Source organism: Chiloscyllium plagiosum, unplaced genomic scaffold, assembly GCF_037043375.1.
Source record: "Chiloscyllium plagiosum isolate Xiang-an unplaced genomic scaffold, Cpla_swu_hap1 HiC_scaffold_21, whole genome shotgun sequence".
NCBI lineage: Eukaryota > Metazoa > Chordata > Chondrichthyes > Orectolobiformes > Hemiscylliidae > Chiloscyllium > Chiloscyllium plagiosum.
The window spans coordinates 27,799,112-27,825,634 of record NW_028270159.1 but is presented as its reverse complement, the minus strand read 5'-3'; the positions used below and the strand labels follow the sequence as shown (position 1 = coordinate 27,825,634).

Below are 26,523 nucleotides of genomic sequence, written 5' to 3'. Positions count from 1 at the left end.
AGCCACTTTGGTTCTTTCTACCCTATTGTGAACTGTTTTCTCATGGAATAACGGCAAGGAAAGTATGAAGGAGATAGAAGTGGGTGGCACAGTTGTTGGTTCTACTGCAGGAAAGGTGGTGAGGTGTTCTAAAGAATTTCTAAGGGAGCGATTAGGTAGCATAGAAGTCATGCTGAGTTAACAATGTGGAAGGAAGCTGCTGAATGCAATAGTGAGAGGGTAAAGCATGAGCCTTGTTGGGAGGTGGGTGCAGTAGCAGAGAGAGAGTGAGTGTGAAATATCAGAGAGGAGGTGGTGGCTCTTACCCTAACAGATCAATGAAGGTCGTTCTGCCTAGAGCGTTGGGTACTGACTCCAATGGCAACTTTGGACGATGGCTTCCTCATCTGCACCGCCCCATCCACCAGGACTTCTAGGTCCCTGTCCGCAAACTGGCGTGCCCTGCCATGTCAGAGGCAAATGTTGGGAACCATGTGGCACAGCACCAGTCTGATGGTGCCTGTCTGGATGTGCAGTCACAAAGTAAAGATGGTGCCACTGACAGAGATGGCACTCAGTTCTGGAATACTCGCCAAGGCAATGCTGAGTTCTTCTGGCGAAGGTGAGTTTGGTAAGAATAGCACAAGGAAACACAGCAGGCCTCGTGGAGAGAATCACTCCATGAAACTCAACCAAACTGACAATTAGCCAAAAAAAAAAATTCCAACTTTGGTGTCTACTCTTAAACACCTATGGCCACAATGCAGCCGGTACTCATGACAGTATACCCCTGAATAGCTCACCTCAGTAAAGGGAGGCAGCCAAAGACTGAAACAAAGATGGAATAAAGTATTCAACATTCATCAAAGCTGTCAAAAGATAATTCTGTGGTATGTAATCACTTATAAAACGTCTTTGTTAGTGAAAGAGATTGACAATCATTTTGAAAAAGGGTGCAGCTCTCATTTTGACCAATTGTTTGGAGAGAGCTCTCATGGAGTTCTTTCTGTTGTAACTGTCCAAAGGTTGTCAGTCAAATTCCAGTTAGGTTTTGGCAGCTCAGAAAATACACCACCAGCTAGGAAGCCTGAGGGAACAATAAAATTTACAGAGCAAAATAAGATAATGCAAATGCAAATGATCCTGGGTCATGCTGAACAAAAACTGATCATGCCATTAACCTAGTGTAAAACCCATCACTGAGTACTTAGATTTGTTTTAGTAATTCACTAGCATGTATTTGCTGAACGAAAAATCAAACATACTCAATCACAACCAACATTGCTGGACACAGTTTGATGCTGGAGCATAATACTTTTCGAGTGATGTAAAAATCATTAAATGTTCAGTTGGTGTTTTAACTTTCCATATTACATTTACAATCCCTTTAAGAAACTCAAAAGGAATCAACAGATTACTTCATTTAATAAGTGCTGCGGTTAATTTGGATGGTTGTTTTTTTTTTAAAAACTGCCCTGGAGCACAGCTCCTTTGATTCCCATTCCCCACATTTCCAATCACTCTCCTTTCATCTATTCTACTCCAGCAGGGTGGCCTTCATAAAAAAGAAATACTTTGATTCCTGGAAGTGAGAAAGTTTACATGCTTGGAAAGGTCAAAATAACTTTTATTGACCCACTAAGCCAGCTTAAAGTATTTGCTGACAATAATAGAATTTGGCATTCTAGAAAACCTCTACAAAATAGGCTTCACTGTAAAAACAAGGTTATTTTGGTTCATTCTCCCATATTTGTAACACTCCTCAAATTAAAATGTGATAGAAGTGGTTTGAGCATTAAACGCATTTTCATGATAAATATTTGGTAGAGAGACGTGAAATGTGCTTGGCCATTTGTTTTAAAAACACAGAAACATAGAAACTAAAAGTAGGAGGAGGAGCCGACCTTTTGCCCCTTTAATGGGCGGCACAGTGGCTCAGTGGTTAGCACTGCTGCCTCACAGCACCAGGGTCCCAGGTTCGATTCAAGCCTCGGGCGACTGTCTGTGTGGAGTTTGCACATTCTCCCCGTGTCTGCGTGGGTTTCCTCCCACAGTCCAAAGATGTGCAGGTCAGGTGAATTGACCATGCTAAATTGCCCATAGTGTTAGGTGCATTAGTCAGAGGGAAATGGGTCTGGGTGGGTTACTCTTCGAAGGGTCAGTGTGGACTGGTTGGGCCGAAGGGCCTATTTCCATACTGTAGGGAATCTAATAAAAAAAAACCTGCTCCGCCATTCAATATGATTATGGCTCAACCTCTATCTCAATGCCACATTTCCACTTCCCATCCCATGCTCCTTGATGCCTTTAAAGTCTAAAAATGTGTCTACCTCTGCCTTGTCACTTGGCTTCCACAGCCTTCCATTGGTAGAAAATTCTGTGGGCTCACTACCCTTTGACTGAAGAAATTTTTCTTAATCTCAAAAGCAAATAGTCAGTCAGCACAAAGCATTACTGCCCTGCCTTTAACATGAAGCACATATTTTATTAGCTTCAGTGTGTCTGTCTGTAAAACCTCCCTGAATAACTCCTCGAGGACAGGTCATAGCTTCAGCTCCTTTTAATAATGCTTGCTGTTTTGGTTGTCAACATTTTTGGTTTTGAAATCTCATTTGTGTAAATTTTCATATCTGAAAATAAGAAGATGTACTTAGCCAATTAGATTATTAAGAAATCTAGATGGCATTATGAAGAAATTGCAACTCTTATTTATGGACATCAACTGGATGCTGAGGTAAATAGATAATTGGATTCCGTCATATCCATGCAAAGTATATTTTCAAATGGAGGGGCAGTGGTGTGTTGGTAAAGTCTTTGGGCTAGTAATTCGAACATCAAACAATGTTCTGGGGACATGGGTTCCATTCCCACCATGGCAATTGGTAAATTTGAATTCAATTTTTAAAAAAAACTGGAATCAATAGCTAGGCAGTTGTCATCAAAACCCTATCTGGTTCACTAATGTCCTTTAAGAAAGGAATCCTACCATCCTTACCTGGTTTGACCTACATGTGACTCCATGCATACAACAACATGGATGACTCTCAACTCCTTCCAGGGCAATAAATGAGCTGGTGACACCTGCATCCCATGGACAAATAACAAACAATTCAGGAATGAAGGCAAATTCGAGATAAACTCCAGGAGGTACAGATCGTTCTGCTATAACATCCATTTCTTTAATGCAAATTTGCTATAATGTGATGGCTGAACTGGGGACACAGCTTCTATAGCTTTTAAAGCATGTATTGGTTATAACATGATTCCAGCCCCATCAGTCGAAAGGGTGCTGCTATTATGCAATTTTCTTATAACATGGGATTGCATGAGAATGGAGCTACCGAATTATAGCAGAACTGACTGTGATATTTATCTTATTGTCTAAGGTGATCACCGAACTGATGAGGCTGTAGATTGCAACTTAACTGGCAATGAGGCTTGCAAACACATATGAGAACCTCATAATTCTTGAGATGGCAACAACGTAGGAACTTGGTCAAGCTACAATGCAGGATGAGATGCATACTAAATAGTTGCAGCATACTGTAGACAAAACTAAGTAATGTCACAACTAATGGATTGGACCAAGTTACTGCTGACAGTGAGAAATTAAATAAACAACAGGAGGAAAAACACTAATGGATGAGGGAGTGTAGCAAAAGATACGCTGCGAATTGTGCTGTAAATAATTCATCTGCTGAATCCTCAAAACCTGTCCATCAACTCCCCAGCACGAGTCAGGATTGTGATGGAATTCTCTCCACTTGCCTTGGGTAAGTGCAGCTCCAACATCACGACACTATCCATGAAAAAGTAGCTCACTGACTGCTACTCCATCAGATGCCATAAGCAATCATGGTGGAGGATTGTGTGCCAGCTAGAAGGTGCAACGCAGCAACTGGATGATGTTCATTCACTGTCCTTCCCAACTGCACAACTCTCATACCCTTGGAATCATGGACAGAAGGTACATGGGAGCAGCTCCTCCAAGTCAACCTCCCAAATCACACACCATCCTTCCATGACTCTTTATTGCTGTTTCTTCACCGTTGCTGGAATAAAATCTTGGAACTGCCTTCCTGATACTCACTTCAAGTATACCTACACCATGTGGTCTGTGGAGGTTCAAGAAAATGTACGACCTTCTCAGTTAGGAATTTGTAATAAATGCTGTACATAATAACCTGTGATTTTTTTTTATAAAAAGTGTAAACTCATCCCCAAGCAGATATTTCATAACCTGTTTCCAATACTGGGTTCTCACATTTTCTCTTCTGTCATGTTTGTAGCAGAGATTTTCACACAATAATACAGGTATACTGTTTTAAGTTTTCTCAATAAAATAATCCCAGGGCAGAGCATGACTTTGGAACAAGCAACTCATTTTGGGACCATAACCATTAGCAAGTACCAGTGTGATCAGCTTTATACTCATTCATTTTTTTATTGTATAATTTTATAAGCTAGAAATCGGTGTTGGGAGCTGTAATTAGTATTATGAGGGGTGAGTGCATTACATTCATTAGGACATGCAGCAAGCTGGGATGGTTTCTCAGTCTTTGACTGTATTAGACTACAGCATGATCAGAATATGATTTGATTGATTTCATTGGCTCTGCCAGGCAGTCGGGCAATTAAAATAGCATTACAGCACCTCTGACCTTATTTGCAATGTCCTTCAACTCTCTGTTAATTTTGATTGTGTTCTTGAAATTGGCAAAAGCCTCAGTAGCCCATTCAACCAGAGCCCTGCAAAGACAATGACATCGTGATGTAAATTTAAATTACAAATATGTGGAGTTTCTGCTTAGCAAATTTATTGGTAAAAACAAACTTTATCACTGAAGTTTGAGAGGGGGCAGGGAATTGTTAATACTTCTTTTGACTTGACACAACTGGATTTTGGGGATGTTTGACTCACAGTAGCTGCCCTCAGGATTGCCTTCCTGTCCTCTTAATTTACCTGAATCAGTTAGACGTCTTTGTGAATTTCCAGATCTCAAGCCTCTCTGATACGTAAGCTGCTTCAAATTTTTAAGCAACTTCCTGACATGATGTTAACTCAGTCAAATAAATGGTCAGGTCTTGAAGCACTTAACAGTTGGCAGTGGGTGAGGATTTCACGTGGAACTCTAACCCAATTGTTCTAAAATGACTCAAATAGAATATTATGTAGATTTTACAAGCACTCTCTTTAGTCAAACCAAGGTCTAAATGTCAATTATTAGAACATAATGTTTAATTAAGTGTGCAGGAGGACTTGCCAGGAACAGCACCAGGCATATCTAAAAACGAGGTGTCAAGCTGGTGAAGTTATCAAAAAAGACTATTCGTGTGTCAAACAGCACAAACAGCAAGTACGCATCTGTAAGCAATCAGGTCCTGGACCTTCGCGTGGCTTGCCACTTCAACACACAATCCTGCTCCCATGTCCACATGTCTATTGTTGGCCTGCTGTAATGTTCCAGTGAAGCTCAACACAAACTGGAGGAACAGTATCTCATCTTCCGACTAGGCACATTACAGCCTGCCGGTCTCAACATTGAATTCAACAACTTCAGGTGATTATCCCATCTCGACCCCTCTGTTTTCATTCTGCTCTGTAATTTTATGTTATTTATCTTTTTTAATTTTTTTTTCCACTGTTCTGTACCTCTTATTTCTTGATTGTCTTTCTTTCGCTCCCCACTCTCTCATCACCTTTTTCCTCTCCTCTTCCCACTTTGCTACCCTTCTCCCCTGTTTTCCATTTTGCTTCTGCTTCACCCATCCCCCACATATTTTGTCACATAGCACTGGCTTCAGCCTTGGTCATTCACAGCTCCTAATCTCCCTATAATCTCTCTATGCACTGTCATTATCACCTCTTTATTGCTACCTTTGCTTCTGGAGCCATGACTCACCTTCTCTCAGCCGAGTATAAATACCTCCCTATTTCTCCTTTTTTTAGCTTTGACAAAAGGTTAGTTAGACTCGAAACGTTAGCTCTTTTCTCTCCTTACAGCTGCTGCCAGACTTGCTGAGATTTTCCAGCATTTTCTCTTTTTTGATTTTTTTTCAAGCAGCAAATGATCGAGCTAAGCCATCCCACACGTAAAGGATCAAATCGAAGCTCTATAATCTTAGGGTCATAGAGATGTACAGCATGGAAACAGACCCTTCAGTACAACCCGTCCATGCCGACCAGATATCTCAATCCAATCTAGTCCCACCTGCCAGCACCCAGCCCATATCCCTCCAAACCCTTCCTATTCATATACCCATCCAATTGCCTCTTAAATGTTGCAATTGTACCAGCCTCACCACATCCTCTGGCAGCTCATCCCATACACATACCACTCTCTGCGTGAAAAAGTTGCCCCTTGAGTCTCTTTTATATCTTTCCCCTCTCACCCTAAACCTATGCCCTCTAGTTCTGGACTCCCCGACCCCAGGGAAAAGACTTTGCCTATGTATCCTATCTATGCCCCTCATAATTTTGTAAACCTCTATAAGGTCACCCCTCAGCCTCCGATGCTCCAGGGAAAACAGCCCCTGCCTGTTCAGCCTCTCCCTGTAGCTCAGATCCTCCAACCCTGGCAACATCCTTGTAAATCTTTTCTGAACTCTTTCAAGTTTCACAACATCTTTCCGATAGGAAGGAGACCAGAATTGCGCGCAATATTTCAGTAGTGGCCTAACCAATGTCCTGTACAGCTTCAACATGACGTCCCAACTCCTGTACTCAATAGCTGAAAATGTGTTGCTGGAAAAGCGCAGCAGGTCAGGCAGCATCCAGGGAACAGGAGAATCGACGTTTCAGTCTTATGCCCGAAAAATCGATTCTCCTGTTCCCTGGGTGCTGCCTGACCTGCTGTGCTTTTCCAGCAACACATTTTCAGCTCTGATCTCCAGCATCTGCAGACCTCACTTTCTCCTCCTGTACTTAATACTCTGACCAATAAAGGAAAGCATACCAAACGCCTTCTTCACTATCCTATCTCCCTGCGACTCCACTTTCAAGGAGCTATGAACCTGCACTTCAAGGTCTCTTTTTTTAGATTAGATTAGATTATATTACATTACATTACAGTGTGGAAACAGGCCCTTCGGCCCAACAAGTCCACACCGACCCACCGAAGCGCAACCCACCCATACCCCTACATTTACCCCTACCCCTATGGGCAATTTAGCATGGCCAATTCACCTAACCTGCACATCTTTGGACTATGGGAGGAAACCAGAGCACCCGGAGGAAACCCACGCAGACATGGGGAGAACGTGCAAACTCCACACAGTCAGTCACCTGAGGCAGAAATTGAACACGGGTCTCTGACGCTGTGAGGCAGCAGTGCTAACCACTGTGCCACCATGCCGCCCACTTTGTTCAGCAACACTCCCTAGGACCTTACCGTTAAGTGTATAAGTCCTGCTAAGATTTGCTTTCCCAAAACGCAGCATCTCGCATTTATCGGAATTAAACTCCATCTGCCACTTCTCAGCCCATCTGGTCAAGATCCTGTTGTAATCTGAGGTAACCCTCTTCGCTGTCCACTACACCTCCAATTTGGTGTCATCTGCAAACTTACTAACTGTACCTTTATACTCGCATCCAAATCATTTATGTAAATGACAAAAAGTAGAAAGCCCAGCACCGATCCTTGTGGCACTCCACTGGTCACAGACCTCCAGTCTGAAAAACAACCCTCCACCACCACCCTCTGTCTTCTACCTTTGAGCCAGTTCTGTATCCAAATGGCTAGTTAGATTAGATTAGATTACAGATTAGATTAGATTAGATTACAGTGTGGAAACAGGCCCTTCGGCCCAACAAGTCCACACCGACCCGCCGAAGCGAAACCCACCCATACCCCTACATTTACCCCTTACCTAACACTACGGGCAATTTAGTATGGCCAATTCACCTAACCTCCCCGTATTCCATGAGATCTAACCTTGCTAATCAGTCTCCCATGGGGAACCTTGTCGAACGCCTTACTGAAGTCCATATAGAACACATCTACTGCTCTGTCCTCATCAATCTTCTTTGTTACTTCATCAAAAAACTCAATCAAGTTTGTGAGACATGATTTCCCACGCACAAAACCATATTGACTATTCCGAATCAGTCCTTGCCTTTCCAAATACATGTACATCCTGTCCCTCAGGATTCCCTCCAACAACTTGCCCACCACCGAGGTCAGGCTTACTGGTCTATAGTTCCCTGGCTTGTCCTTACCACCCTTCTTAAACAGTGGCACCACGTTTGCCAACCTCCAGTCTTCCGGAACCTCACCTGTAACTATCGATGATACAAATATCTCAGCAAGAGGCCCAACAATCACTTCTCTAGCTTCCCACAGAGTTCTCGGGTCCACCTGATCAAGTCCTGGGGATTCATCCACCTTTAACCATTTCAAGACATCCAGCACTTCCTCCTCTGTAATCTGGACATTTTGCAAGATGTCACCATCTATTTCCCTACAGTCTATACCTTCCATATCCTTTTCCACAGTAAATACTGATGCAAAATATTCATTTAGTATCTCCCCCATTTTCTGTGGCTCCACACAAAGGCGCCTTGCTGATCTTTGAGGGGCCCTATTCTCTCCCTAGTTACCCTTTTGTCCTTAATATATTTGCAAAACCCCTTTGGATTCTCCTTAATTCTATTTGCCAAAGCTATCTCATGTCCCCATTTTGCCCTACTGATTTCCCTCTTAAGTATACTCCTACTTTCTTTATACTCTTCTAAAGATTCACTCGATCTATCCTGTCTGTACCTGATCTATGCTTCCTTCTTTTTCTTAACCAAACCCTCAATTTCTTCAGTCATCCAGCATTCCCTATACCTACCAGCCTTTCCTTTCACCCTGACAGGAATATACTTTCTCTGGATTCTTGTTATCTCATTTCTGAAGGCTTCCCATTTTCCAGCTGTTCCCTTTACCTGCGAACATCTGCCTCCAATCAGCTTTTGAAAGTTCTTGCCTAATACCGTCAAAATTGGCCTTTCTCCAATTTAGAACTTCAACTTTTAGATCTTGTCTATCCTTTTCCATCACTATTTTAAAACAAATAGAATTATGGTCACTGGCCCCAAAGTGCTCCCCCACTGACACCTCAGTCACCTGCCCTGCCTTATTTCCCAAGAGTAGGTCAAGTTTTGCTCCTTCTGTAGTCGGTACATCCAAATACTGAATCAGATAAAATTCAATCATGAATCGTAGTGGACAGTTAAGCAACTCACTGGAGGAGGTGGCTCCACAAAAATCCCCATGTTCAATGATGGAACAGTCCAACACGTGAGTACAAAGGATAAGGCTGAAGCATTTGCAGCCATATTCAGCCAGAAGTACTGAGTGGATGATCTAATGCAGCCTCCTCCTGTGGTCCCTAGCATTACAGACACCAGTCTTTAGCCAATTCAATCCATTCCATGAAATATCAAGAAATTGTTGGAGACACTGGATACTGCAACGGCTACAGGCTCTGACAACATTCTGGCAATGGTACTGAAGACTTATTCTCCAGAACTAGTCAAGCATTTCCAGTACAGTTACAAAACTTGCATCTACCCAACAATATGGAAAATTGCCCAGGTATGTCCTGAACAGAAAAAACAGGACATATCCAACCTTGCCAATTACCGACCCATCAGCCTATTCTCGAAAATCAGTAAGGTGTTAAAAGGTGTCATCAATTGTGCTATCATGCAGCATCTGCTCAGCAATAACCTGCTCAGTGACGTCCAGTTTAGGATATACCAGGGCTACTCAGCTCCTGACCTCATTACAGCCTTGGCTCAAACATGGAAAAGAGTTGAATTCCAGGGGTGAGACGAGAGAGACAGTCCTTGACACAAGGTCACATTTGACTGAGCTGGGGTCAAGGAGCCCTAGCAAAACTGAAATCAATGGGTATCAGAGGCAAACTCTCCGTCAGTCCTCTCAGCTCCAGAACATCTCTACATAAGTTCCTCAGGATAGTGTCCTGGGTCCAACCATCAATAACCTTCCCTCCATCATAAGGTCAGAAGTGAGGATGTTTGCCGATGACAATAACCAGGCTTGGGCTGACAACATTCGCACCATACAAATACAGGCAATGACCATCTCGGATAAACGTCAATCTGATCACCACCCCTTATCATTCAATAGTGTTACCATCACTGAATCTCATTATCAACATCCTGGGGGTTACCATTGACCAGAAATGCATGTGGACTAACTATATAAACACTCAAGAGCAGGTCAGAGGCTAGGAATACTGTGGTGAATAACTCACCTCTGGCTTCCCAGAGCCTTTCCACTGTTTACAAGACACAAATCAGGAGTGTAATGGAAAACTCTCCATTTACCTGAATGAATGCAGCTCCAACAATGCTCAAGAAGCTTGACACCATCCAGGACAAAGCAGCTTGAATGGCATTACATCCACAAGCATTTACTTGCTCCACCAATAACGCTCATTGACAGCCGTGTGTACTATCTCCATGATGTACTGCAGGAATTCACCAAAGATCCTTAAACACCACCTTCAAACCCACAACTACATCTATCTAAAAGGATAAGGGCAGCAGATATAAATGGAAACACCACCTCCTTCAAGATGCCCTCCAAGCCACTTACCACTCTGACTTAGAAATATATCGCCGTTACTTCACAGTCGTTGGGTCAAAATCCTTGAACTCCCTCCTTAACAGAATTGTGGATCAACCTTCAGCATATGGACTGCAGCAGTTCGAGAAGACAGCTTAGCACCATCTTTTCAAGGAGCAACTAAGGACGGACAATACATGGGACCCAGCCAGTGATGCCCATATCCCATGAGTGAATAACAATACAATAAGTTTCTGGTGACACTATTCATTTAATTAATGCAATATCACTAGCAAATGCACTGTCAGATTTGGTTGTTAATGTCAACATAAGTAAACACTGAACCGGCCTAAACCTTTTAACACCACTTCCCCAGGTAATGCATGCATACACATACATGTGATATAAAATATCTATATAAAATACACAGCATTTTGAAAAACAAAATGGTTTTAAGGCTTTGCGCGTAGTGCACAGCTAAATAACATTTGTAATGTGCTTGTCTTTGGTCCTGGAACTGAGTTAATGTCAAATTCCTGCCTAATTTAAAGGGTGTTAATTAATTGAAAATGAATGGGCTGGTGCTTCAGTTAAAACAGCAGAGGATAGAATTTGATAAGAATTCTTTAAAGTTTGCATGATAATATCTCTCAAAATTATTCCCAGACTCTACTGTCATGATCTAGAAAATTTCTTTGCCATCGCTTTGAATTTACTGTCCTTTAAATAGTCCAGGTTACTCGTTGTCGTTTGAGCAGTGTATTTGCTCATTATTCTGGCCATGACCAGATGGAAATCTAGAGGGGGTGGTCTGTCTTTTGTTGAACAAAACATGCAAAATGTTTTTTAAAAAATGCTTGCTACACTTAATACGTAAGTATTACTGCTATAGAATATAGAGAATAAAAGATGATTTTACAAAACTGCACTTCCAGGATTGTGACCTACTGGGAGCACATATCAGAAAATCACACACTGATCACTTTTTTTCATTCATATTACATGGTTTTTTTAAGACAACTCTGAAGCACAACTGAGCTGTATTGCCTATAATGAACAAGTTGTAGATTTCACGACTGTTAGCCAGAAATCCCAAACCAACACTTGGCACATCATTTTGTACACAAAGGTTCAGCTCGCTCTGCATTCATGATGCCTAACATGTTGCTGTACCTTAGTCACGGAGGACTGTACTTTTACAGAAAGTTCACGAAAAGGCAAGCTCATGAAAGGAGAGCGCATTCTATTGATGTGCACAATATGCATTACAATAGAGTGAAGCCCACCATTCTCATTCATGTGTGGAGTGCAATTTTACAATAGCACAACAGGGGATTCAGTGTACATTCTCTGGATACAGCTAACGACGGGTAACAGTTTTAAAGCATATTGTATGCTAAAAAATGGCCACATAAATGCACAAAATAAATGCGGATTTTGAATTATGTAAGATATAGTCCAACTTAGTTTTGTTATTTGCACATGAATTTGAGATCAACTTTCTTTTTGTCATAAATTATTAAATATTGTTAAGTGGGGGCTATGATATATTGCATTTATTACAATTTTGTGCTGTATTACCAGGAATTGGGAATAATACTTGTGACTGTCAATCTGGTATAACTGTGCATACATTTACAAATGTAGCTTATTCAATATGCACTAATGCTTCCAGAAGGAATAGTTTGAATTTCACTTACTATGCACCCTTCCAAAACTAAAGAACAGTACATTTTTCTGTAAATAACTTTGTTTAAAATTAAACACTTTTGTGTATAGAGTGAATCCCCAGCTATTTTGCAAATTGTTATTTACAACTTTAGCTCTATTCCATATAGAGAAATTCAAACTCTATAGGTTAAGGAGTTAATTACCTTTATTTAACTACCATTGTGAGGTCAGAGAGAATTCATTTGCAATTTGTGAAATGTATCCAGCTTAATATTCAGAAAGTGCAATGGTTTAGCTCATGTATTTGACTAACGTGGCCTGGTTGTACTGTGTGCATGAGTTATTGTCTAGCTTAACTAGTTTAGATTCAGAGACTCTATTTGTAAACCACTGATACTGTAGATTGTATCTCCCCTGTGGTTATGGACTGTTTTTTGCCATTGTGCGATATAACTGCAAGGTTAATTATGGCCCCTTGCCCTGATGCCTCATCCATCTTCCTTTTCCCAGGAATGTGTAAGTGGAATACATTTTAAATGATTTCAAAGACTATGACCATCCTTTGTTGAAATGCCAGGAGGTATGTTTGATGCAAAGTGAAATGTTAAAATAGTCTGTGTCTCCCAAAGGTATTCTATGTATTGATCCAGACAGAAATAAATAGCAATTGTGGTCATTGAATGTGAATGTTGACAGTAAGACTAGCTTCTACATTCATGCCAATGTGCTGGAGGAGGTAAAAATCTGCACAGGCATCGGAATCATTGTGAGTTCATTGCTGCTCCAAATTGAAATTGCATAACTTTTATTGAGAGATTACAGCACTATCAAGATAAATATTTCCCAATATTCTGCCCTGCACCATATAAATGCAGGATTTATACTGAAATTGTGGGCTGGACTTTCAGAGAGACTCTGGGAGGGGTGAACTGTGTGACATTCAGAGCTGGATTCTGAGGGACACAACACCCAAGCCTGTACCCACTGATTTTTAGCAGTGGCCTTGAAGATTGTGAACTAGTTCAGTTTGCAAGCCCATATTCTGCGACTCCCGACTTGACCAGCTAAATAATGGTGATAGAAATCGCTGGAATTTTCAAGGGATTGGACTAGCTTTTCCAAGTATCATTGTTCATGGCATCTCAGAGGTTGTCTGGATGAGGGAACTCTTTGGAAGGCAAGGTCTTAATGTCTTACACATGCATCACAGTACATCTCCACTTCCTCCAAAATCCCACCCCACCGCCCCCCCGTCCATGGTCTCTCATACCTTCCACGCCAATTAATGTAGATAAGCTGTTCAGCCACTGTAGAGAACCAAAAAAACTATACAGCAACAATAAAACATCTGTAAAAAAACTTTGATAAAAAGTAATTCATTCACACGTTTCCACAGCTTTAAAACAAAACTCTTGTTAATATAGCCCAATAAAGATATCCAACATCTAGACCCTTTGAAGTATCAAAACAGAAATTGCTGAGCACTTGAAATCTCTTCAGCTTGGGGTAACTAAACATTGTGCAACTGACAGTGTTACGGTAGAGAGTTGAATCTATCAATCAAGCAATGCTTTTCCTTCAGTTTAGCTGATTCAGTTGTTTAATGGATATGTGGACTTTCAACAAAGCATGCATAATTTATTAACCATTAAATGATTGAAACAACTAAAGCCCTGTGGTTTGGCAGGCAAGTATAGCTCTGCACGGAGAATAAGACCATAAGGTATAGGAGCAGATGTTGGACTTCATAGAATCCCTACAGTGCAGGAAGAGGCCATTCAGTCCATTGAGTCTATACTGACCCTCTGAAGAACATCTCACCAAGATCCAGTGCCCCTTCCTTATGCCCTTAACCTCACATTAACCATGGCTATTCCACCTAGCCTGCACATCCCTGGACTCTGTCGGACAATTTAATATGTCATGTTGAGGCTGTACAGGACATTGACAAGGCCTTTTCTGGATTACTGTGTGGAGTTCTGGTCACCATGGTCGGAAGGATATTATTAAACTGGAGAGGATTCAGAAAAGGTTTACCAGGATATTGCTGGGAATTGAGGGTTTGAGATATAAAAATAGTTGGGAAAGGCATAGGTGGTTTAGTGGCGACATCATTGAGGTTTATAAGATCATGAGGGGCATAGATAAAGTGATTGACAAGGGTCTTTTCCCTAGGGTGGGGGGAGTTCAAAACTAGTGGCCATATTTTTTAACGGTGAGAGAAAAATGATTTTAAAAGGATATGAAAGGCAATTTTTTTTTACACAGAGTGGTTCATGTGTGGAATGAATTGCCAGAGAATGTGGTGGAGGTTGGTACAGTGACAACATTTAAAAGACATTTGGATAAGTTCATGAATAGGAAACATTTGGAAGGGTATGGGCACAGGCAGATAGGACTGGTTAAGTTTGGGAACATGATCAGTGTGGACTGGTTGGACCAAAAAGTCTGTTTCCATGTTATATGACTCTATGCAGCATCCACCTAATCTGCATAACTTTGGACTGTGTGAGGAAATCGGAGCACCCAGAGGAAACCGATGCAGACACGGGGAGAACATCCAAACTCCAGCCCGTCAAGTCTGCGCAACCAATCATGAGATTGTGGCTGATTTGAAAACCCTCAACTCAACCATCTTGTCTTTTCCCCATAGCTCTCAGTTTCCTTATTAATTAAAAATGTCTACCTCGGTCTTGAATAAACTTTATGATCCAGCCGTGATAGCACTCTTTGGTAAAGAATTCCATGGATTGAGTTCCCTTGGAGAGAAGGAATTCCTCCTCAGCTCTGTCTTAAATGTGTGACCCCTTACGCTGAGATGATGCCCTCTGGACCTACAAGGGGAAACAACCTCTCCACATCTTTATGCCAAGATTAGTTGTTACAGAATTAATAAATCTGACCTGCAATATTACATGATTAACACAAGCAACTGGAGATTAATTTCATCTGAATATATTGATAAGATATTATCTTTTTTTAAAATTATACAGGTAATTTATGTTCTCCAGACCTCGGCCAGTGCTCATCACAACCCTGCCAGAATGATGGAATTTGTGTTGAAGGACTAAATGACTACATCTGTCAGTGTCAACAGGATCCTGTGATGTACACGGGGAAGAATTGTGAAATACAGTTTGATGCCTGTTATCTTAACCTATGCATGAATAACGGCACCTGCCAGAGTATACCAGGAAGCCTGCAGTACAACTGCACCTGCTTACCTGGGTTTGAAGGTACTCAGTGCAACATTAATATAAATGAATGTGAGAGCAATCCTTGTCAGGGTGTTCATGTTGACTGCGTAGATAAAATGAATGGATACAGTTGTCTGTGTTCTCCGGGATACGAAGGGGAAAACTGCACAACAGAAATCAATGAATGCCTTGCAAACTCCTGTAAGAATAATGGAACATGCTTGGATGGAATTGGGAATTATACCTGTGATTGTCAACCTGGTTACACAGGGGTTAACTGTGAAACCGATATTGACGACTGTGCATCAAATCCTTGTTTAAATGGAGCTCTATGTCTTGAAGGTATAAATGAATATAAATGCTTCTGTGTCCCCGGATACCAAGGTCCAAATTGTGAAATTGACATCAATGAATGTGCATCCAGACCATGCAAAAATGGGGCAAAATGCATCCATGATGTGGATCGATACTTGTGTGTCTGTCCTCCTGGCTACAAAGGTAATTTATGTCTGTTCTGTAGCATGTAAAAAAGTTAAACAAACGAGTTATACTGAAACTTAGCTATGTTTCTTACAGACACATTTTGTAGAATAGTTATGTCAAAACTGTGTACATTAATTGCAGTTGGACTAATACTTTAGGAAGTTGTGTTCGTGTCCAATGTTAATATTTACTTTGGAGAAATAGAGATGTGGCTTCGATCTGACCTTTAATATCTTGTAATAATGGTTCTAATCTAGGATTCAGTAGTTACTGTCCCTTTTGCACACAAATTTAAATTTTTTAAAATACCACCGAAATTTTCACTACCGCATTGAAGTAGCCTCGAAAGAATCTTTTGTTTAGAACAATTTGTTCAGTAATACTGGCCCAAAGTGGTGAATAAAATCTCCCTAGTTTGACATCATCCTTATTGGTTACACATACTGGTAATCATCAAAACAGATTACAAAGCCAATTGAAATCATTCTCATAATTTTTATCATGATAGTCTGTAGCTAGCCAGTAACAGTTGACAATAAGTAACTCACCAATTTCTCATACATGGGCACTTCATCTTTGGTCTCTGTTATGCTGAGAAATCTCATTAATCTCTAGGATCAAAACTCTGATCCAGAAGGAAGAATAAATGAAAGCTCAAATAGCATGCTTTATCAAAGTTATGCAACCAACAGATCAGGTCAACCCTGTGCCACAACTCGTCATGAGCAATGGTGGACAATAAAACAACTAGGGAACACCTGCACCCACCTAACTGCCCTGTGGCTGAACTCTTCAATTCCCCCTCCCACTCCGTCAAGGACATGCAGGTCCTGGGCCTCCTCCACTGCCAAACCATTACCACCCAATGCCTGGAGGAGGAATGCCTCATATTCAGCCTTGGGACCCTGCAACCACACAATATGGATTTCAACAGCTTTCTCATTTCCCCTCCCCCCACATTATCCCAGTCCCAAGCCTCCAACTCGGCATCGCCCTCCAGACCTGTCCATCACTGCCCCCTCTGACCTATCACCTTCTCCCTCACTTTCATCCACCTGTCGCTTTCCAGATGCCTCCCACCAATCCCACCCCCCTCCCATTTATCACTCATCCCCGACCCAGAAGCCTCATTCCTGATGAAGGGCTTATGCCCGAAATGTCAATTCTCCTGCTCCTCGGATGCTGCCTGACCTGCTGTGCTTTTCCAGCACCACACTCTTGACTCTGATCTCCAGCATCTGCGGTCCTCATTTTCTCCAAACTAAGGAGAGGAGGCAGCTCTATAAATATTCTTAGTGGCTACAATGGTAGAGCCCAGTATGTCAGCACAAGTGATAAGAATGAAGTGTTGGCAAGTCTCTTCAGGAAGGGCTGCCAAGAGGAGATCTCCAGCATTATAGATGTCTGTCTTCAGACAATTCAATTAATGCCATGTGACATCAGGAGCAGCCGAACATATTGAGTACAGAAAAAGCTATTTGGGCCCTGACAATATCCCAGCTGTAACACGAAAGACAGTAGTATTCAAATTTCTCCAGCCATTCTCAATCATCAGTAAAGTGAAGGTACCCTCAACAGTGCACTTATTCAGTAATAACCTGCTTACTAATGCTCGGTTTAGACTTCATCAGCACTACCCAGCTCCACACCTCATTATAGCCCAGTTTCAAATACGGACAAAAGAGGTGAGATCAGTATGACTGTCTTCGAAATGAATGTGGCATTGAGGGGTTCAACTGAAACTATTGCTGGTGGAAATCAAGGAAAAATTTCCAATGCCTAGACAAAAGGGAAGCAAATTACATTTTTTGGAAGCCATTTATTTTCATCTGAGGACACTACTTCAGAGCATCTTCAGGATATTGTCCTGGGCCTCTTCTTTTCCAGTTGAATGTTGTCCTCTCCATCATCAGCTCGGAGATGGGGATGCTAAATGATGATTACAGTGTTCAGATCCATTCATAATGCATAGATCATGAAGGAGCCCATACCAAACAGCAACAACTGGAGAACATTCAAGACTAACAAATAACATTCAACACACAAGTGCCAGGCAATGACCATCATCACCAAGAAAGAATCTGACCATCTCTCCTGTACAAACAACAAGATTACCGTCACTGAATTTTCACTATTAGCATGCCCTCAATCATAAAACTAACTGGATCCCAGCTGAATAATTACAGTGGTCATAAGTGCAGATCAGTGGCTGGTAATTCTACAGTGAGTAACTCACCTGTTGTTTCACCGAAGCCTGTCCACCATCTACAGGGCATAAGTAAGCCATGTAATGGGATGTATGCAGCTCCAACAACATTCAAGACGCTCAACACCGTCCAAAATAAAACAAGCTACTTGAATGGCAGTCATCCATTTACCATCTCAAATATGCTCTTGTTCCATGTCAGTGCCAGCTGTGTGTATGATCTACAAGATGCAGTAGCAACTAGTCAACATTGCTTTGATAGCATCGTCCAAACTCACAACTTGAAGAATTAAGCAGCAGGTATATGGGAACGCCATCACCTGCAAGTTCTCCTCCAAGTCTCTTGTTATTCTTATGTGGAAATATGCACGAGTTCCTTACTGCTGGGTCAATATTCTGGAACTCCAGTCCTATCAGCACAGTAGGTGTGCAAGTACCACTGAGATCACAGTGGTGTTACCACTGTTTTGTCAAGTATATTTGGAGATATGCAATAAATGCAGGCCTGGCCAGGAGCACCCCCATCACACTGCTGAACAAAAATCACAGAGTTGATTATTTTATACAAACCATGGGGTAAAGACAACATTTTGGGATTTTGTTTCATTTATTTCATAGCTGATATCCACATATTCACTATTCACATATTCACAATTATGATTGCAAGATAAAATTCAATCACTAAAGAAATAAGGGACAAAATACATTCACTGACAGCCTATTTTCCATTTCCTCCTCCCAGAAAGGTTTTCTGAGAACTACGTTTACAAACCTATAAAAAAGGACATCTCTGTCTCATCCAAAGTTTCAATTTAGCCATTGAAAACTATTAATACTACTATCCATTCTCATAACTCATGCTGCCCATGTGTTTGAATAAACTAATACTTTCCTGAATCAATCTTGTACAATTTGGTTGTTGAGTGACACTGCTACCAGAAGCTAAGTGGTGTAACAGCCTTTCAGAAAATTCAGGAGCACAAATTAGCTCATAAACACTGTCCCACAATTTTACGTCAGTTGATTCATTCATTCCAAATAAATATGAATGAAACTGTTAAAAAATACAAAATAACGTAGAAGCAACAGAATCACAGAATTCTATAGCTCAGAAAGACCATTCAACTCAAGTAGTTCACATCAATCTTCTTTTCCTGCTCTCTGTAATTGTCCTTTTAGAAAAATATCCAATTCCCTTTTAAATCATGTTCGAGTCTCTAACACAACTATCCCTGGCAATAGAGCATTTTTGCTCTTCATTACCCTCTGAGTCCCCAGCTTCCCCTTTGTACTTCGAATGTAATCATGAATTTATGCTCCCTACTCACTTATTCACAACTCGTGGAAAGAATACTACACTAATTATTTTCTCAAAAGCCTTCTTTTTTTAAATTAAGATCAAAATTCTATAACATGAAATTAGGTGCATTGTGGGTGGGACTGGTAGGAAAAACAGTGTAAGTAACTCTAGAAATGTATTATAGATAATCACAGTTTCTTAGATTTTGTCTGAATGTTTTCAGAAATCAAAAAGAAAATACTGGTACATGAAGTAGTATAAGGTAAGGCAACCGCCTTTCTCATCTTCCTTGTGTTCAAATATCTTTGGTACTGACAGTATATCACCTACATAACCACGTCATACAATTCCAAGTGAATTAAAAATGACGACAAACATTGACATCTTGGAGTTGTCTAATGTAAGAATTTGTACTCTTAACCTTTCAAATTGCATTTGAACACAAAGAAAATAAAATCACATCATCATTCCACAAGCAAAATGGTTCCAGTACATTTCATAAAGTTCTGATGAAGAATTACTGGACTTGAACCATTAACTTTGCTTTCTTCCCACAGATGCTGCCACACCTGCTGAGTTTCTCCAGCACATTCTGTTTTTGTTTCAGATCTCCAGCATAGAACAGTATAGCAAAGGAACAGGCCCTTTCGCCCACTGTGTCTGTACTGACCATGGTGCTATTCGAAGCTAATTCCTCCTGCCTACACCTCGTCTATATCCCTCTATTCTCTGCCTGTTCATGTATCTGTCCAAATGCCTCTTAAATTTTGCTAAAATATCTGCTTCTACCACCTCCCTGGCAATATATTCCAGGCACCTACAAGCTTCTGTGTAAAATAAAACCTTTCTCACATTTCTCCTTTAAAGTTCCTCCTCCAGTCCAGGCAACATCCTGATAAGCCTCTTCTCCATTCTCTCCAAAACTTCCATATCTTTCAGAAAGTATGGCAGCCAGAACTGTCGACAATACTCCAAATGTGACCTAATAAAATGTTATACAGTTGCAACATGACTTGCCAACTTTTATACTCAATGCCCTGACCAATGAAAGCAAGCATACTGTATGCCGTCTTTACCACCTTATCCACTTGCATTGCCATTTTCAGGGATCTATGGACTTGCACCTCATGATCTCTCTGTAAATTAATGCTCATGAGAGTCCATCCATTACTGTATACTTTCCTTTTGCATTTGATCTTCCAAAATGCATTACCTCACAATTATCCAGATTAAATTCCATCTGCCATCTCTCTGCCCAACTTCCTAACTGATCTATATCCTGCTGCATACTTCCTCACTATTCACAACTCCACCAATTTTTGTGCCATTTGCAAAGGTACTAATCAAACCACCTATATCTTCACCCAAAACATTTATATATATTACAAACAACAGAGGTCCCAGCATTGATCCTTGTGGAACATCACTGATCACAAATCTCTAGTCGAAAAATAGAATGTCCTCTGTCTTCTATGACGGAGCCAATTTTGTATCCAACTTGTCAACTCACTATTCCATGCAACTTAATTTTCTGGACTAGCAAACCATGAGGAACCTTGTTAAATGCTTTTGTAAAGTCCATGTAGACAACATCCACTGCCTTAACTTCATCAATCATTTTTGTTACTTCCTCAAAAAACCCAATCACGTTTATGAGACAAGAACTCCCTGGGATAAAGCCTATCCTTATCCCTAATACTATGCATAATAAGCTAATTCCTCTTCAAATGTAAGTACATCCTGTTCCTAAGAATCTTCTCCAATAATTTGCTTACCACTGATGTAAGGCTCACTGACCTATAATTTCCTGGATTATCCCTGTTTCCCTTCTTAAACAAAGGGCCAACATTTTCTATTCTCCAGTCTTCTGGGACCTCACCTATAGCTAAAGAGGATACAAAGATCTCTGTTAAGGCCTCAGCAATCTCCTCCCTTGCATCCTGCAGTAACCTGGGATAGATCCCATCAGGCCCTCGGGACTTATCTACCTTAATATTTTTCAAGACACCCTACTGTAGTGATTGTAACAAGGTCAGCCAGGTAGACCTCATAGAATATGAGTTCCCTGATTGGAGCTGCTAATCTGGTCCAATCAGGGAGCCCTGGCTGACATATATAAAAAGGAGTGTCAGAGATTCTGTTCCCTCTGAGACCTGGCCCTGAAGAAGCTGGATCAGTGTCAATGGCTCCCCATGTGTAAGTGAAGAGTGATTTGGTGATGGGAAAGCGGCCTCTGTGGAGTTATTTCAGTGGCAATGAGAGAAAAGCATGCTCCTGAAGAAATTCACTCACAATAGGTACTTTTCAGTCATAGGTAACCATTTTTGACATCATGCCATTACTTGGGAAGCTTGACCTGTTTCATCCTGTCATTGAAGATTGAGCCCAGTATATGATAAAAATGCATTTTTCTTCTGGGCAAATAACATTATGGTGGGTGAAAAGCAATGAGTAATTCTCATGGTGGTTTGTGGACCCACAGCTTTTTCAGTTATTAGGAGCCTAACATTCCCTGAGGCACCAGATACTGAAACCTTTCAAAAGTTGTAAGATTTAGCTCGGGAATAATACAGCCCCAAGCCTCCTCTAATTCTGAGATGGCTATCAGTGTTACTCAGCAATTCGAGAACCGCGGAATCCATATCAGGATTTTGATGAGGTTAGGATGATAGGCAGAGGCAGGTGGTGAAGGTTTAACCTTTAATGAGATGCTGAGAGACCATTTGGTATTTGGGATTAACGATGTAACCATGCAAAACCCTCTACTAGCTGAAGTCAAACTTGACTTCAAACAGGCACTACAACTGGATTTGTCATTGGAAAATACAGCAGGTGGAGCATATGAGTTACAGGGAATTCCAATAGAAGTAAACACCCTTGCCAGGCCGACTGAGCTTGGGGAACATGCTGGAGTGAAGACAATTGCATAGCTTCACTCAGGACATATCCCAGAGGGACTATAGGTTAGCACACAACAAAACCTCAAACAAAGCAAAACCATAGCCTTCAGGGAAGTGAAGAAACAGCTATGATCTGCAATGCCTCCTCTGGGGCGGCACGGTGGCTCAGTGGTTAGCACTGCTGCCTCACAGCACTAGCGTCCCAGGTTCACTTCCAGCCTCGGGCAACTCTGTGTGTGGAGTTTGCACATTCTCCCGTGTCTGTGTGGGTTTGCCCGGGTGCTCTGGTTTCCTTTATGTGCAGGCCAGGTGAATTGGCCATGCTAAATTGCCCTGAGTGTTAGGTGCATTAGTCAGAGGGAAATGGGTCTGGGTGGGTTACTCTTCAGAGGGTCAGTGTGGACTGGTTGGGTTGAAGGACCTGTTTCCACTCTGTAGGGAATCTAATCTAACCAAATAGGGCTTTGGGATAATATTAGCTCTTAGGTAGCCCAATGGAGAAGAATGCCCAATAGCATATGCATTCAGGACTTTGGCTAATTCAGAGCATAAATATGTCTAGATAGAAAAGGAAGGTTTGGCAGAAATATTTGGAATTAGAAAGTTCCACCAATTCATAATAATAACAAACCACAACTCCTGCTTGGTCTACTTAAAAAGAACAAGGCAGTGCTGCCCGTAGCTTCAGGCTGAATTCAGTGGTGGGCTCTAATACTAAGTGTGGATAACTACAAGTTGAACACCATCCGGGAGGCCAAGTAGCAAATGTGGATGCATTGAGCCACCTCCCACTGGCAGATACACCACCAGTTGTATCACCACTGGAAGGGTCTGTAACGGTTTTACATTTTCTGGACACATTTTCAGTCACAGCTGACAATATCAGACCTTGGATGCAGAAAGATCCAGTCCTGGCAAAACTGAAACAGCCAGTGGAGATGGGGGAAGCCAAAGAGCTGTCACAACCAGAATTGAAACCGTTTTGGAACCAGAGAGAGCAGATCACCGGAGAGCATATTATTAAGGGGAACAAGAGTGGCTGTGCCGAGCAAATGTCATTGCCAGATACTGACTGAACTCCACCAGGCTCATCCAAGGGTTTCCAAAATGAAGATGTTGATGAGAAATCATGTCTGGTAGCCAGGATTAGATGTAGGCATAGCTGCATTAGTGGGGCAGTGCCCAGAGTGCCAACAAGGACAAAAATTACTATGAGTATAGTGGGCATGGCCAGGTAAATCTTGGACTTGGTTACATGTCAACGAAGCAGGTCCTTTCATGGACTCAATGTTCTTAGTCATCGTGGATGCCCACTCAAAATGGCTGGATGTGCAAAGCATTCATTCGTCAAACATGGAGACGATAATAGAATAACTGCATGTATCTTTTGCAATGCATTGATTCCCAGATAACGGGTCATCATTTATCAACAGGGAATTTGAGTATTTCCTAAAGTGGAACTGTATTCGACATAGAAAGACAGCTCCATACCATCCATCATCCAATGGTCTGGCAGAAAGAGTAGTCCAAACTTTGAAGGCAGGGTAAAACAGCATCAGAAACACTAATGCTGTACACAAGACTCTGCAAAGTGAAAGAGACAGTTTACTTCAAGTGACAAAGTTTGGTGTTGGAACCATGAGAACGGCCCTGCATGAGGTAAGAGGATGATCAATATTAGGTCAGGACTAGAGACGGACAAAGGTCAGGTAAGTGCAACAGTCTAGAACAAGCATGTGGACCACACACAAGCTGCAAACTAGCAAACAGTGCGGGAGCAAAATGTGCCCGGCTCCTTGACAGCCTTTCTGACTGTTCTGGAACCCGTGGGTTCTCCCTCTCTGTCGTGTATTGAAGATACCTCTGAATCTGAGATGGACACAGTGGATGGTGCAACCTCGACACTTCTGCTGCTAGAAGAGGAGAATGAATTTGTTCCGAAACACTTTGGGCACAAGATGCGAGCCACTCTGCGTTACATGCCACTCTCTTCGAGGCAGAGTCGGAGGAACCCGACTCAGTGCTAAAACACCAGAGGTAGAGCTACAATAAAAAGAACCAGCCTATGTCCTCAGACTCAGAGTGGGAGGGATGTACTGATCATTACGAGGTCAGCCAGGTGGACCTCATAGAATATGAGTTCCCTGATTGGGGGTGTTAATCTGGTGTAATCAGGGAGCCTTGGCTGACAGATAAGAACAGGTGTGTCAGAGGTTTTACTTAGATTTTTTTTTAGATTAGATTAGATTACATTACAGTGTGGAAACAGGCCCTTCGGCCCAACAAATCCACACCGACCCGCCGAAGCACAACCCACCCATACCCCTACATTTACCCCTTACCTAACACTGTGGGCAATTTAGCATGGCCAATTCACCTGACCTGCACATCTTTGCTGTGGGAGGAAACCGGAGCACCCGGAGGAAACCCACGCAGACACGGGGAGAACGTGCAAACTCCACACAGTCAGTCGCATGAGGCGGGAATTGAACCCGGGTCTCAGGTGCTGTGAGACAGCAGTGCTAACCACTGTGCCACCGTGCCGCCTACTTACTCTGAGAGCTGGCTTTGAGGAAACTGGAATAGTGTCAAGGACTCGTCATGTGTAAATAAAAGAGGACTTGGTGATGGCACACTAGCCTCTGTGGAGTTATTTCACCAATGCCTCCTCCTTCTTAATATTGACATGCCTTAGAGTATTAACATTCCCGTCTCAAAACATACCATCATCCATGTCTTTCTTCTTGGTGAATACCAATGCAATGTATTATTTTCCCTGGAGTGTCAGAGGCTGAGGGGTGACCTTAAAGAGGGTTATAAAATCATGAGGAGAATGAATTGGGTGAATAGTCAAGGTCCTTTCCCTAGGGTAGGGGAGTCCAAAACTAAATGATACAGATTTAAGGTGAGAGGAGAAAGATTTTTAAAGGGACAACTTTTCCATGCAGAGGGTGGTGTGTATATGGAATGTGCTGCCAGAGGTGGTGATGGAGTCTGGCACAATTAAAACAGGCATCTGGATGGGTATATGAATAGGAAGGGTTTAGAAGAATATGGGCCAAATGCTGGAAAATAGGACAAGATGAGTTTAGGATATCTGGTCAGCATGGACAAGTTGGACTGACGGATCTGTTTCTGTGCTGTACAACTCTCTTACTCTACTCACTTTACCAACTTGCTCTCACTCCACACCCACTTTGACTTTGAGTGGAGCTACACTTTCCCCAGTTATACACTTGCTCCTAAAATACATATAAACTCTGTTGGGATTCTCCTTAATCCTCCTTGCCAACGACATTTCATTGCTTCTTCTGCCTCTCCAAATTCCTTTTTAAATTTCTTTTCTGCTTCCTTTATACTCAAGCACTGAGGATGCAAAGTAGGGATTGAGAAGTTGGGGTTGGGGGAGAGGAGAGAGAGGAACTGGAGTTGTGAGAGGGGAGAAAGGAGCTGGTTTTGGGAGGGTGCGGGGAGAGAGGAGCTAGGGTTGGGAGGGTGGAGCTGGGATTGGGAGAGGAACTGGTGTTGGGGGGAAGAGAAAGAATTTGGGTTTGGTGAGGGAGAGAGGAGCTAGTGTTTGGGGTATGAAGAGAAAGGAGCTGGAGCTCGGGGGAGGGGGTGGGGGTGGGGGGAGCTGAGATTGGGAGGGGTGAGAGGAGCTGGGGTTGGGAGGGGTAATACTGATACAGCTGAAAACATGAACATTGAGATAATGAATTCCTTGCAAATTAAAGTGGAGTGCTTAGATGAAAGTTACAAGAATTCAGGAACACCAACAGGAGGGGAATGTAATGGATATGATTTTAATGAACTCTGTCTATTGTATTATTTAATATTGAAATTTCATTTCATGAATATTGCATGTGTGTTATCACATCTCAAAGCATCTTACACATTATGAATTACATGAGGTACAGTGGCCGTGTTTGAGACAAACACGCAATAGCCCATAGGGTATGTTTAAAGAGATGACATTTTGTGCATTGAAGTGTGCCAGTTATTTTTTAACAATGCTTGTTTCTTGTGCCAATATAAGTCCTGTGCTGTCTAGAACAATAATATTTTCCTTGCATGTTATGGCTTTGAGTTAATGAAAGAATGATGATTCTGGGAGATATCGCTGATTTCTTCTCATTCTGCTTCTGTGAGAGTCTAAATAGCGAGCTATATCAACACGAATTAGTAAGGTATCATTACTAATGGTTGT

At 41.8% G+C, this 26,523-nt stretch overlaps 1 protein-coding gene across 1 annotated transcript in view; it reads left to right on the top strand.

Moving 5' to 3' along the window:
* LOC122564827 (protein crumbs homolog 2-like) overlaps nucleotides 1-26,523 on the top strand; it is a 182,181-nt gene that overhangs the window by 55,688 nt on the left and 99,970 nt on the right. The window contains exon 2 of the mRNA XM_043720129.2: nucleotides 15,224-15,925. Within this exon, the coding sequence (XP_043576064.2) occupies nucleotides 15,224-15,925 (702 nt within the window). The remainder of the gene's footprint in view (nucleotides 1-15,223; nucleotides 15,926-26,523) is intronic.